The 14,981-nt window shown below is 47.6% G+C and overlaps 1 protein-coding gene across 4 annotated transcripts in view; it reads left to right on the top strand.

The window, feature by feature from the left end:
- The first annotated feature begins 1,493 nt into the window (after positions 1-1,493).
- Positions 1,494-14,981, top strand: part of LOC137420905 (RING finger protein 122) — a 78,554-nt gene continuing 65,066 nt past the window's right edge. Inside the window, exons 1-2 of one of the 4 annotated variants that reach the window (XM_078772196.1) lie at positions 1,628-1,757; positions 9,838-10,017. Coding sequence is in view for 2 of the 4 variants with exons in the window: in XM_068106400.2 (XP_067962501.2) it covers positions 1,552-1,757 (206 nt within the window). In the remaining 2 variants the exon portion in view is untranslated. Of the gene's footprint in view, positions 1,758-9,837; positions 10,018-14,981 lie in introns of all 4 variants that reach the window. The other 3 variants (XM_068106400.2, XM_068106401.2, XM_068106402.2) reach the window with 3 other exon arrangements.

The raw sequence follows: 14,981 nt of genomic DNA, 5'->3' as shown, positions 1-14,981 counted from the left end.
CACATCTTCCCCATTCCCCTTCCACATCTTCCCCATTCCCCTTCCACAGCTTCCCCATTCCCCTTCCACATCTTCCCCATTCCCCTTCCACATCATACCCACACATCTTCCACATCATCCCCATTCCCCTTGCACCTCATCGACACTCCCCTTCCACCTCATCGCCATTCCCCTTCCGCACCACACCCATTTCCCATCCACCTCATCGCCACTCCCATTCCACATCATCCCCACTCCCCTTCCACCTCATCGCCATTCCCCTTCCGCACCACACCCATTTCCCATCCACCTCATCGCCACTCCCATTCCACATCATCCCCATTCTCCTTCCACCTCATCGCCATTCCCCTTCCGCATCACCCACTCACTTTCCACCTCATCCCCATTCCCCTTCCACCTCATCCCCACTCACCTTCCACCTCAGCCCCATTCCCCTTCCACATCATCGCCACTCACCTTCCACCTCATTCCCATTCCCCTTCTACCTCATCCCCACTCACCTTGCACCTCAGCCCCGCTCCCCTTCCACCTCAGCCCCGCCCCCTTCCACCTCAGCCCCGCTCCCCTTCCACCTCAGCCCCGCACCCCTTCCACCTCAGCCCCGCTCCCCTTCCACATCAGCCCCGCTCCCCTTCCACCTCATCCCCACTCACCTTCCACCTCAGCCCCGCTCCCCTTCCACCTCATCCCCAATCACCTTCCACCTCAGCCCCGCTCCCCTTCCACCTCAGCCCCGCTCCCCTTCCACCTCAGCCCCGCTCCCCTTCCACCTCATCCCCACTCACCTTCCACCTCATCCCCACTCCCCTTCCACCTCATCCCCACTCACCTTCCACCTCAGCCCCGCTCCCCTTCCACCTCATCCCCACTCCCCTTCGACCTCATCCCCACTCACCTTCCACCTCAGCCCCGCTCCCCTTCCACCTCATCCCCACTCCCCTTTTACCTCATCCCAACCTAACCTCCCCTCCCCTCCCCTCCCCTCCCCTCCCCTCCCCTCCCCTCCCCTCCCCCCCCTCACCTCCCCTCCCCTCCCCTCCCCTCCCCTCCCCTCCCCTCCCCTCCCCTCCCCTCCCCTCCCCTCCCCTCCCCTCCCCTCCCCTCCCCTCCCCTCCCCTCCCCCCTACCTTTCTTCGTAAATCAATCCCCTTTTCCATTCTTTCCCATTCTCTTTATACTTTTATCTCTCTTGTAAATTTTACTTTTATCAATTTGCCCCTCCTCCCCCGAAACATACGATTAATGTGCAATGTCCCTCAAGTGTTGGTCTGCCTGGTATCTAGCGGTATGGTTTCCATCTGAACGTTCATACCTCACGATGGCGAGATCCAAAGTTCAAATCCTATCCAAGCTTCACAAGGTTGATTTGTCCATGTCCCACTCCAACAAAAAATATACACTTGAGTCACGGCTTCTCATGTCCTTGCCCAACGTATGACATCATACGTATCGCTCACTGCAGGTTGGACCTCACAGTATGCGTCATGACGTACGGGTGATCAATGAGCTCTTGCGTTATGATGTAAGCGCGTCGTGCCTCGCCCCCGGGGAATGCCGAGCGGGGGTCTTCAGCGCACGCATGCCTCAGCCGAAGGAACGGGCGCGCTGGGCGGGGGTGTGACGGGTGCTTGGGGGAAGGGTGTGTGCCCGGAGGACGCGTCTCGACGCTTTTGTGCCGCGGGATGTTTCTCTGCTGATCAAATGCGCGGCACGGCCCATCGTCCGGTGATCGAGGAGTGCGCGGTGCGTCCACAATCGTGAGTCCCAGCACCACGAGCCTTTATATTCCCGGCATTACTTTTCATCGCTCGGTCACTCTGGGGGAATCCGGTTCCACCGTTTGTGTGTGTGTGTGTGTGTGTGTGTGTGTGTGTGTGTGTGTGTGTGTGTGTGTGTGTGTGTGTGTGTGTGTGTGTGTGTGTGTCCGCGATTCCCATAGCGACGTTGCCCGACGGCACGCTCTGCGGAGGTTCGTGGCTCCTGTTCGCTCCGATCTTTAAACACGTCCTCACGTCGCCTCGCTTCAATTCCCTTTGTTTTGACCTCAAATAGTTGCATTTACAGAGATACTGTGACGTAAGGAGTGCTGCGATCGTGGCTATGAACCCGATATCTATCGCACCGACCTCCTAATGACCGTTAGACCTCCACAATGTCCGATCAAGGGTCGTTGAAGAACGAGGTGACAGAAGGTGGGCAGCGAGAAAAAACAACAACACTTGCACACGATATTGGCGAGGGAATGAAGGGTAACAGCCAGAAGAGGGGAAGAAACACTGCAATCTGCAGGAACGAGGGTTCTATTAATTGGGGTTAATGGAGGTAATCAATATTGTGGGTAACTCACGATGGGGGGACATCACCAGGTGGCGGTGTAGCACCTGCTTGTGGGCATGGAGGGAAGAGTGCCCGAGAACACCTTCTGGAATCTGCTTCCACATGAGGGAGAAGTCAGGAACACAAGAGTTGAGATGCGCGGTAAGTCTGGATATTGGAAGTTCAACCAGGATGGGGTTACTGGAAGAACACGTGCGTCCTGGGGTTTGTCTGAGGATCAGGGGGTTGAGAAAGCTCAGGGAGCAACAATGGAGAATATATGGTTGAAAAACAGACAGAACACCGACTTCCTTGCGACGGCAGAGAAACAGACCTTGTTTATTGAAATATCGTAGTAAGTATTCCAATAATGTTGAGAACTTTCAAAAGATTCCCCAGAATGCAGCGGAAAGGGGAATGATGAGGCTGCACCATCCTATAGGAGAGAGCAGTACTCCATTGAGCTATAGACAAATGTCTTTGTAAGTTGTGAATCGTTCGGATTTTTCATGGAAAGACGTGGGACGATGTATGATGTCCATGCTGCTGCTAGCTTTGGAGACCAGCTTTGCTGGACGCTCAGCCCAGGAGAGGTCATGGCTGATGGTGAGGCCTATAAGTTAGAGACCGAATCTCTTCCAGTTGATGATCAACAAAATAGATACCTAAGTTTGTTTGATGATCCCTCCAGAGCAGCAGGATTGAAACACCAGACCAGCAGCGAATAATTTCCATATAATTCGATTGATGTTACTGCTGTCTGTCTATCAGTGGAATGTGCTTACTGTATGACTGAATGTGGGGTTGTCTCACTGAAGGAAGACAGGGTTTTCCAATGCAACGGACATGTTGTTTATGTTGATTCGGAGCAACACTGGACCAATAACATTGCCTCAGTATACAAACGTCAGTGTATGATCGAGGAAAAAATTAATTCCAGTTGAATGTTATATTTTGAACAAAAATCGGAACATGAATCAGAAAAGAAACCTGTAGTTCAGCAGTACTTTAACTCTGAATCCGGCCGATTGCGCATGCACAGAGGAGAGATAATTTTTCGGCGTAGCCCATGGGGAAAAGCCGTCGACAACAGTGTTTGTCCGTCCGTATGTATGTATGTATGTATGTATGTATGTATATATGTCCCCTCAAACGTACAGCAATCAGAGCTGAGGATCTGGTAACATGACAGGGTGATGGGATTACGTCTGATGTCATTACGGCGGTATGGCGGCTGACATCGCACACCGCCATTTTGAATCCAATTTCATTGGATCCAAAACCAAACATAGGTCTTTCCCTCGTGGTCCCCATGTGCTGTCTTTGTCTTTCCCTCGTGGTCCCCATGTGATGTCTTTGTCTTTCCCTCGCGGTCCCCATGTGCTGTCTTTGTCTTTCCCTCGTGGTCCCCCTGTGCTGTTTTTGTCTTTCCTTCGCGGTCCCCATGTGGTGTTTTTGTCTTTCCCTCGCGGTCCCCATGTGCGGTCCCCATGTGCGGTCCCCATGTGCTGTCTTTGTCTTTCCCTCGCGGTCCCCATGTGCTGACTTTGTCTTTCCCTCGCGGTCCCCATGTGCTGCCTTTGTCTTTCCCTCGCGGTCCCCATGTGCTGTCTTTGTCTTTCCCTCGCGGTCCCCATGTGCTGTCTTTGTCTTTCCCTCGCGGTCCCCATGTGCTGCCTTTGTCTTTCCCTCGCGGTCCCCATGTGCTGTCTTTGTCTTTCCCTCGCGGTCCCCATGTGCTGTCTTTGTCTTTCCCTCGTGGTCCCCCTGTGCTGTCTTTGTCTTTCCCTCGTGGTCCCCATGTGCTGTCTTTGTCTTTCCCTCGCGGTCCCCATGTGCTGTCTTTGTCTTTCCCTCGCGGTCCCCATGTGCTGTTTTTGTCTTTCCCTCGCGGTCCCCATGTGCTGTTTTTGTCTTTCCCTCGCGGTCCCCATGTGCTGTCTTTGTCTTTCCCTCGTGGTCCCCCTGTGCTGTCTTTGTCTTTCCCTCGCGGTCCCCATGTGCTGTCTTTGTCTTTCCCTCGCGGTCCCCATGTGCTGTCTTTGTCTTTCCCTCGCGGTCCCCATGTGCTGTCTTTGTCTTTCCCTCGTGGTCCCCCTGTGCTGTCTTTGTCTTTCCCTCGTGGTCCCCATGTGCTGTCTTTGTCTTTACCTCGCGGTCCCCATGTGCTGTCTTTGTCTTTCCCTCGTGGTCCCCCTGTGCTGTCTTTGTCTTTCCCTCGTGGTCCCCATGTGCTGTCTTTGTCTTTCCCTCGCGGTCCCCATGTGCTGTCTTTGTCTTTCCCTCGCGGTCCCCATGTGCTGTTTTTGTCTTTCCCTCGTGGTCCCCATGTGCTGTCTTTGTCTTTCCCTCGTGGTCCCCATGTGCTGTCTTTGTCTTTCCCTCATGGTCCCCATGTGCTGTCTTTGTCTTTCCCTCGCGGTCCCCATGTGCTGTTTTTGTCTTTCCCTCGTGGTTCCCCTGTGCTGTCTTTGTCTTTCCCTCGCGGTCCCCATGTGCTGTTTTTGTCTTTCCCTCACGGTCCCCATGTGCTGTTTTTGTCTTTCCCTCGCGGTCCCCATGTGCTGTTTTTGTCTTTCCCTCGCGGTCCCCATGTGCTGTCTTTGTCTTTCCCTCGTGGTCCCCATGTGCTGTCTTTGTCTTTCCCTCGCAGTCCCCATGTGCTGTTTTTGTCTTTCCCTCGTGGTTCCCCTGTGCTGTCTTTGTCTTTCCCTCGTGGTTCCCCTGTGCTGTCTTTGTCTTTCCCTCGCGGTCCCCATGTGCTGTTTTTGTCTTTCCCTCACGGTCCCCATGTGCTGTTTTTGTCTTTCCCTCGCGGTCCCCATGTGCTGTCTTTGTCTTTCCCTCGTGGTCCCCATGTGCTGTCTTTGTCTTTCCCTCGTGGTCCCCATGTGCTGTCTTTGTCTTTCCCTCGCGGTCCCCATGTGCTGTTTTTGTCTTTCCCTCACAGTCCCCATGTGCTGTTTTTGTCTTTCCCTCACGGTCCCCATGTGCTGTCTTTGTCTTTCCCTCGTGGTCCCCATGTGCTGTCTTTGTCTTTCCCTCGTGGTCCCCATGTGCTGTCTTTGTCTTTCCCTCGTGGTTCCCCTGTGCTGTCTTTGTCTTTCCCTCACGGTCCCCATGTGCTGTTTTTGTCTTTCCCTCACGGTCCCCATGTGCTGTTTTTGTCTTTCCCTCGCGGTCCCCATGTGCTGTCTTTGTCTTTCCCTCGTGGTCCCCATGTGCTGTCTTTGTCTTTCCCTCGTGGTCCCCATGTGCTGTCTTTGTCTTTCCCTCGCGGTCCCCATGTGCTGTTTTTGTCTTTCCCTCACAGTCCCCATGTGCTGTTTTTGTCTTTCCCTCACGGTCCCCATGTGCTGTTTTTGTCTTTCCCTCGCGGTCCCCATGTGCTGTCTTTGTCTTTCCCTCGTGGTCCCCATGTGCTGTCTTTGTCTTTCCCTCGTGGTCCCCATGTGCTGTCTTTGTCTTTCCCTCGCGGTCCCCATGTGCTGTTTTTGTCTTTCCCTCACAGTCCCCATGTGCTGTTTTTGTCTTTCCCTCGCAGTCCCCATGTGCTGTCTTTGTCTTTCCCTCGTGGTTCCCCTGTGCTGTCTTTGTCTTTCCCTCGTGGTCCCCATGTGCTGTCTTTGTCTTTCCCTCACGGTCCCCATGTGCTGTCTTTGTCTTTCCCTTGTGGTTCCCCTGTGCTGTCTTTGTCTTTCCCTCGCGGTCCCCATGTGCTGTCTTTGTCTTTCCCTCACGGTCCCCTGTGCTGTCTTTGTCTTTCCCTCGCGGTTGTCAGCTCTTTCACGAGCCTTGATTCAGTATAGACAAAAAAAAAAAAAAAAAAAAATCAGGCCGATCATATCGTCAAACCTGTTATAAATCACAATCGCCATGCTCTACCTCAATGTTTTTCATTCAGTGTGAAACACAAACAAATAGATTGTTAAAATGACCATCAAATATCGAAAGCATAGGCGTTACGTGTCTTCCAACGACACAGTACGCATAGGCCTTAGGCTTCATGCCTTCATGCCTCACCTTCAGGCCGCTTCAGGCAAATTAGCCCAGGTTTCTTAATAAAGTAGTATTGTTTTTGTAATAATAATAATAGCGTTAGTACTAATAATATCGTAAATATAACCGTAACACTGCAATCCCTTTGTCGTTATTGCAAAGTTTCTAGATTGAAGCGGTGTATGGTTGGTTCATTGTTGACTCGAAACATAGAATAAACCAGACTTATAGACTTGTAGTACTTCAAAAATAATTTAATACTTGCATTATTTGCTAACTGGTATCCCCACCCAGCTCATTATATCCTCTTCAAATAAATTATCAAACAAGCCCGGCTATGCCAATGTTAGACTTTCGGCTTGTTTTACCCTGTGTCTGTGTATGGCAGTCAAACAAAATTGAAAATCATTCCAAAGAGGAAAATTGCTGTTTTTAGGGACGTCATAAAGGACACAAACACCAGGCAATAATAACTCATGGAACGTGTTAAATAAGGTGGTGTATAAGACCATGCATCTACAGCGGTAGACTTCCAAATTTTTGTTTTTCTACGACCTTGATAGTCTTTATTTTATTTCAACTGAATTATACACTTGAACATTGTAGAACACAAATTACATTTTTGACACTTTCAAAACCCTTAAGTTTAGCAGTACTTGGATATCTATAATAATTAAAGGGTGTGTGTGTGTGTGTGTGTGTGTGTGTGTGTGTGTATATGTGTGTGTGTGTGTGTGTGTGTGTGTGTGTGTGTGTGTGTGTGTGTGTGTGTGTGTGTGTGTGTGTGTGTGTGTGTGTGTGTGTGTGTGTGTGTGTGTGTGTGTGTGTGTGTGTGTGTGTGTGTGTCCGATTCCATAACTCCAAAACCATGAAACCTAACTGCCCCAAACTTTGCATGCATACTTCTCGACCTCCAAGGGATTGCATGAACAAAAACTGAGCATTTGGGTGTGTTAAAACACCCTTTTTGTAGATGATTAACAGGGTGCTCATAACCAAAAAGCCTTACCAAAATGGTGTTCTTGGTCAACCCACTGTCACATCACTGGGTTTTGAAGCCACCATTTTGTTTCGGCCTATTCAAATGTGCCTTGCCTTGCAAACACGATCTGCTCTCATTACATAATTAAAGCATATAATGAAAGTCTGGATTCGGATTTGAGGATCGGATCCTGTTCACTAAATAAGTATCAAAATCTGGAGTGAAATCTGACAAAATGTATCACAATAGCGATTCTTCTAACTAAGTGTATATCTTTTACGCAGCTTTCAGCAAGGCTGTCCTTCCTCCTTCTCCACATTGCCAAAACATTAAACTTAACTTTTTCTACTGTTCCATCAATTATATTGAGTGAATGGTGTGTGTGTGTGTGTGTGTGTGTGTGTGTGTGTGTGTGTGTGTGTGTGTGTGTGTGTGTGTGTGTGTGTGTGTGTGTGTGTGTGTGTGTGTGTGTGTGTGTGTGTGTGTCAATGGCGGATTATAGCGTGATTTGCTCCCAGCACCAGATCCTGAATGGGGCAAAAAAATCTTTTAAATTGAGTGAAGAAAAGGTTTTTATGTAGTTTCTCTTTTTACAAATGAAAATAGCTGCCTGGACATCCCTCCCCCCCCCCCCCTCCCCTAGCATCCTCTCTCCCTCCCTCTCGCCTCATCCTCACCCTCTCCTCTCCACTAGCACCTCCTCTCCTTTCCCCTCCACTATCTCCTCCCTTCCCCTCCCCCTGCCGCTCCCCTATCTCCTCCCTTCCCCTCCCCCTGCCGCTCCCCTATCTCCTCCCTCCCCCTCCCCCTTCCACTCCCCTTTCTCCTCCCTTCCCCTCCCCCTGCCGCTCCCCTATCTCCTCCCTTCCCTTCCCCCTGCCCCTCCACCTCCCCTTTGTTCCCCTCTCCCTTCCCATTACCCTTCCCGATCCTCACCCTCCCATAATCTCAACCTCCATCCCCCTCCCCTAGCATTCCTCCTGCCTCCTCCACCCCTCCCCTTCCCCCCTCCTCTACCTTTCTCCCCTCCCCTCCCCCCTCTCTCCCTACCCGCCCTCTCCCCCCTTACCATCCCCCCATCACTTCCCCTTGGTCCCCCCTCTCTTCCCTCTCTTACTCTCTCCTTCCATCCCTCCCCCTCCTGCTCTCCTCCTCCGTCTCTTCATATTCTCGGCACAAGGCAATGCTGGGTACTTTTGCTAATGTTAAATAAGGTGGTATATAAGACCCCAGCACTAAACTTCCGGAATTTTTAAACACGACCTTTAAAATCATTATTTTATTTCGATTGAATTATATATTTGATCACTGCCTGGGGTAAGGTGCTCTATGAACTCTCTAGTTGAGAGAGCAGCAGCAGCAGCATATCCAGAGTATAGTGACCAGGATGGAATCCAAACTGATGATCTTGGATCAGGCTGTTTAACAAGAGGAATGACCTGAGATCAGCAGAAATGGTAGATTAAATTGCCTTTCTTATAATTGGAAGCAAGCTTGCTGGTCTGTCGTTGACCTGGATCTGTTTCTGCACGCTTCTCATGGATCCGAGTGATGTTTGCTGACCTACATGGTTAGAATGTGAGAACATTGGCACTGATGCCATCTTACCCACCACCGAAGCACCCTCGAGGCTGGACAGAATTGTCTCTTTCTTGGGTGAGGATACAACGTCCAGTAGAAAGTGTGTACAAGGGGTAAGACGGGGCTATTATGGAATTGGTTGTGTACATAACATTTTGAGACAACCATAGAGTTGAGGCATTCTGCCTTGTCTCCATATAAGTATTAAGATGCCAACTTGGGTTTGGAAGGGGAGGGAGGAGTGAGAGAGGATGAAATGATTGTAGGGATGGAAGAGTATGAGGAGTGAGTATAGTGAGAAAGAGATTTGGGAGATGAGGAGGTGGGGGGGGGGGGGGGGGGGGGTATAAAGGGGTAGGTTGCACCAGAAACGGACTTCACAAGGGGCCACCATGACTTTGAGGAAGGAGATGGGTTGGAGTGTTCTGGGTTTTGAGATTTGTTAGATTATATGTTCTGGCTTGCTTCAGAATGCAGAGATGCATATACACCTACACATACACACTGGCACACACACATTGTTGTGGGTCTTACAGAGATAGAGTTGTTGATCAATATATATGATATTTGATCTGTTTGAATGTCAAGGAGCTGCCGTAACGAAATGGGAAACTTGTGGAGAGTACTAGCTCAACAGCCTACTTTTTATGGATACTGCGGGCATATAAACCGTGCAACTGAGATGTCGACTTAACGTCCCATGTGAAGGTTGGCATGCTCCATTGGGCAGCACCCCCTGCGAACGCTACGCCGCAGTATGTCGAGACAATGTTAATGAATTACAGTGATGGATGGATTGGATTATTGTCACAAAACACAATCGATATTGTTGTGGCATTCCAACAGAAGAATGGGATTCACTACCACCCTCTACCCCACACCCCTCACCCTCACCCACCCCCGGCCTCACCCCCGACATATGCCTGGTGTTGGCTTGATGGTTAATGTGGCCCGCTTAGGATCCCGTCGTGCTGCTGAATTAACACCGGGCGGGTCCATTCAGCCCGTCATCCTCCCGAGGTCGGCAAATGAGTACCAGCCAGCTGGTAAGGGGGCACTGCATCAGTGACACAGCGACGCCTCCAGAGAACGATTCAGCCAAGCAGCCCCAGACTTTCTCCCCACCTTATTCCTTCAGGGTGCGTACTATGTACGTCCCTTTCGTCATCTCTTTTGGATGTTTGCCAGCATGAGCAAGTGGTGCTGACTTCTGATATCGAGATGTTATCGGGTGCTGACTATGAACAATATTGCCTTTTGAATGCTTCTGTAATTTCTCACGATTATTGGCTTCTGACAGGTTTAATAACTAAGATTTTCTTTGCACAATGCCTTGCAGATTCTCACTACAGAATCCCAAATGAAAACGCGAAGCTTCATGTTGTTTGCTCTCATATGAGCACGCTTGCTTAATTACCCATAATGGTATTTTCCAAACTCTCTCATCATTATGGTGGCGTCATTAAATTTTATTATCTTTCCATAAGAGACAACATTTCACCAATCGAAGGCAGCGTACATTGTTTGTGGTGGTGTATAGCCTTCAAATCACTGTTTACTCGGTTGTTATTACCTCCACCACTAAAGGTGGACGGAGGTTATGTTTTCACCCCCGTCTGTCTGTCCGTTTGTGAACAAAATATCTCGTATAGTTGTGGACCAATTCGAACGAAATTTGGGACAGAGGTAGCGGATGTGACGAGGACGAAATGATTAGATTTTGGTGAAGATCCGGATTCGGATCCGGATACTAGAATTTTTAAAGTGATTCTTCACCATTGGGAGTTCGGGCCAAAAACGATACATAGCGGGATATATCAAAAAGTTATGGACGGATTTGGACGAAACTTGGTGGACCGGTTGGGTGTCTGATGAGGACGAGTAGATTAAATTTTGGTGAAGATCTGAATATGGATTCGGATATGAGAATTATTTAATTTTTCAAGTGATTCTTCGCCATTTGAGATAGGGCCAAAAACGATACATAGCGGGATATATCAAAAAGTTATGGACGGATTTGGACGAAACTTGGTGGACAAGGAAGAATCGATTGAATTTTGGTGAAGATTCGGATCAGGATCCGGCTAGTATAATTTTAAGTGATTCTTCACCATTGAGTGATATGGCTAACCAGGTGGAGGTACGCGCTCTCTACTGAGTGCTGTTCTAGTTTTCATACTTTTCAATTGAAGGTACTTTTTATCGGTTTTAAGTGAAGGACAGAGTGGACAAGCATCACATGCACACCAGACTAGACCAGGTAGGGCAGGGAGATTATCCCATCCTGAAGTTCGTTGATGAGCCAGCTGGGTTTGTACCAGTGGTGGTGTGGCAGTTCTCCTGATATTCGACTTCCTAAAGCTGAGAATCCAAATCTTTAATACCACTTCCTTCCGTTGTATTTGTACCCATAACCTATAGGATGTCAGTCCAGTGTCCTCACCAAAGAGTCACCACTGTACATATTACAGTAAAATACAGTAAGTACTATTGCTAAAATAGAATGTTTTTATATGAATGTGCTTCTGATTAAAAAATAAATTGAAAGAATCGAGCACATGGTGACTTTAAATATCTGACGAGTGAGGCCTGAAAGCAATATTGGCAGTTATATCACCTGGAGGGTTTGTAAAATGGAGGATCATTCGCAATGATTGATAGGGTGCGGATTGTATGAGTTGCTGCACTGCTTCGCAAAAAAGTGGAAAACAAAGTCGTAATGCTAACACAACTACAGCTGATCTCGTATACAGTAGGTCCATTTCACGACCGTGGAAGTGGCCTGACTGAATGGTCTTGGCCAAACAATATGGCGTCACGTCGCTCTGATCGCGTCATTGTGATACCTTTTACAAGCACAGTTTGTTTGGGGGGTTTTGACATGACTAAGATAAAAAATATTTTTAGTGTTAAGGATAAAAAGTTTCTGAGAAGCAATTTATTTTCTAATGGCTTGTACCAGGTCCATAACATAACATAACATAACCCATAACATAACCCAGGTCCATAACAGTGCTTATTGATGTAATTGCATGGAATGCACACCATGCCACCTTATTTTCCGAGTAGAACTTTCCATATATAATTTTGGTAAAGACTATATTGTCCTCTATAGTCCCCCATCATCCTCCTTCATCCATTGTCTCTTATAGTCCCACCTAATCATGTGGATTTTGTTGTGATTTATATGGAAAAGTTTGTTGTTGCCAGGCTGGAGTTGCCAGGCCATGACTCTAAAAGCTAAACGTGAGTTGCTTTCGATGAGACAGGGCCGTATTTGAAAACGGGGTAGACCAGAGTAAAGTGCACATTGTTACCACATTGTGTTTGACTTTTTATGTGGAGAATCTAGGTTCATGGAGGAGCTAAACTACGGAGGGCAGAGGTTTCCCGGACCGACAGAGGACCGACAGAGGAACAGGGAGACATCTGAAGACATCGCACATGAGTGTGACTGGAAAAAGAGGCCAGAGGAGTCCGAGTGGGGGAGGCGGGCAGGGGGAAAGACCATAAAAGGGGCAGGGGTGTGGTATGTGAGAGAGCATGAGGTACAATGGGCAGCACTCATACTTTAAACTAGAAAATACAAATTGACATGGATGTGGTGATGGATATGCTTCCACCAATGTTAGGTGTCCACCCACTGTTATATTTGATCTCAATTAAAGGTCAGAGGAGAAAATGAAACATTACATGAGAAAGTGAAAGAGGGAAAAGATTAGTAGAAGAGAGACAACATCAGATGATCCTATCGCAAGTTATGGGCTGTAAAATAGTTTTCAAATGGCACATGATTTTTTACCTGTGAAACCCAAAATTGAATCGGTTCATATTTGTCTTGCAGTCTATACTGCCTCGACACAATCCTGTTTTTGAGCGCTGCAGGCAGTTCCTTCAACCTCATGGCTTGGTTTTTGCTCTGATATGCATTGTCAGCCGTGAGACCTTATATAGACAGGTGTGTGCCTTTCCAAATCATGTCCAATCAATTGAATTTACCACAGGTGGACTCCCTTCAAGGTGTAGAAACATCTCAAAGATGATCAAGAGAAATGGGAGGCACCTGAGCTACATTTCAAGTGTCATAGCAAAGGGTCTGAATACTTATGTCAATGTGATATTTCAGTTTTTTCTTTTTAATAAATTTGCAAAACTTTCTAAAATCCTGTTTTCTCTTTGTCATTATGGGGTATTGAGTGTAGATTGCTGAGGGGAAAAATGAATTTAAACGATTTCAGCATAAGGCTGCAACATAAACAAAATGTGAAAAAAGTGAAGGGGTCTGAATACTTTCGGAATGCACTGTATTGCACTCAGACGCGGTTTGAGAGAGCTGTGATGGCAATCCGGGTGTGATGGAAATGTGACATTAAAGATTGTTCATAATGATACTCCACCATGTTAATACACTTGTCTATGATTGTTGATAAAGTGATTTTGACATCTTTAAATATTCTCCTGCTTCGTTACTCACGAGGATTTTTTTAAATTGTGGCACGTTACGTCTTTCAAAGTAATTACCTTTTTATCTCTTAGCTGGCATTCATGCTTTATATTATTTTATTTCCAGGGCAATGGACCAGGCCAACCTTTTAAACGGCAATTGCAGTTACAGCTGTTAAACAGCGGGATCCAGGAAACTGGGCCATGGATTCCTTAGAGTTATGTTTGTTTTTTTCGATTTTTATTTTTATTTTATTTTTTTCTATACTGAATCGAGGCTCGTGAAAGAGCTGACAACCGCGAGGGAAAGACAAAGACAGCACAGGGGGACCACGAGGGAAAGACAAAGACAGCACAGGGGGACCACGAGGGAAAGACAAAGACAGCACAGTGGGACCACGAGGGAAAGACAAAGACAGTACATGGGGACCGCGAGGGAAAGACAAAAACAGCACATGGGGACCGCGAGGGAAAGACCAAAGATACCAAAGAAGACCAAAGAAGACCAAAGAAGACCAAAGAAGACCAAAGATAGCATGTTATTTAAAACAGGTGCTATGAACATTGCATTTTGTGATTCATTTATGGGCAATCTACATTCATTACGTAAGCAATGAGTCCAAATTTTCTCCTTCCTTTTCCTTCTCCTTCCTTTTCCATTTATATTTCCTCTCAATTTCCCCCAATCACCATCCCCTTTTGTCTTGTGATTTGTGCAACAGTATGTACTGTACTCCAAATATTTAATTTCTCAAAGTATTCTCGATTTTATTTTCCTCCAAAGTCTGAGCAGTTTAATTATATTGAGTAGATTTTCCAATATGCTTGAGAGAGAGAGAGAGAGAGAGAAAGAGAAAGAAAAAGAAAAAGAAAAAGAAAAAAAGAAAGAGAGAAAAAAAAAGAAAAAAAATTTCCCCGTGCCTTGACATGTTCTTTTATGGAGTCAAGCCTGTTGTCATGAAATTCTGTCTAACGTCTGAACCTAGGTGTCATGCGTCTTTTGCCCGCTACGCGGCCGTTATAAGAACTCGGTCATTCAGCGCTATGATCATACCTGAAACATTAACTGTATGCTATGCTGGTGCATAACTAGATGGTACGTACCGCCACTTTGTTAAGGCTTGCTTGCTTGTACTCATTTGTAAACTCATTACTAGTTCCAATGTAGGCTGAATATTGATATGATGTTCGCTGGTTCTCTTTACAGGTATCGTTCGGGATCGAATGATATTAAACTAATGATCTGAGCCAATGTTGTAACTCTGATTCTTACAACAATTAATATCATTCGGCTCTTGTCTTGATCGACAACGATGACTCATAAGCTGATTCTCGTCCCGATCTTCGGAGCGGATCCACAAGCATCGGACTCGGCTCCCCAGCTGCAGCACTGGCTTCGACTGCTGACGAGTTACCTCGGAGCCCAAGCGGATCTCAGGGATGAGACAAAGCTCGCAGTGCTTAACTCTCGCGTGTCCCATTCTGTCTATCAGTACATTTCTCAGTGCGTCACATCCGCTACTGCTGAAGCGGAACTACGCCAAATCTACATCAAGACTCGAAGCGCGGTCTACACCCGGTACCTGCTCTCCTCATGACGGCAGGACCCTTCGGAATCCATCGATCACTTCGTTCAGGATCTCCGCCGTTTAGCGAAGGA

The sequence above is a fragment of the Myxine glutinosa genome, chromosome 2 (assembly GCF_964187855.1).
Source record: "Myxine glutinosa chromosome 2, kmMyxGlut1.1, whole genome shotgun sequence".
In the NCBI taxonomy this organism is placed as follows: domain Eukaryota; kingdom Metazoa; phylum Chordata; class Myxini; order Myxiniformes; family Myxinidae; genus Myxine; species Myxine glutinosa.
Note: the sequence above shows the minus strand (reverse complement) of the source record. Positions and strands in the feature narration are given on the sequence as shown.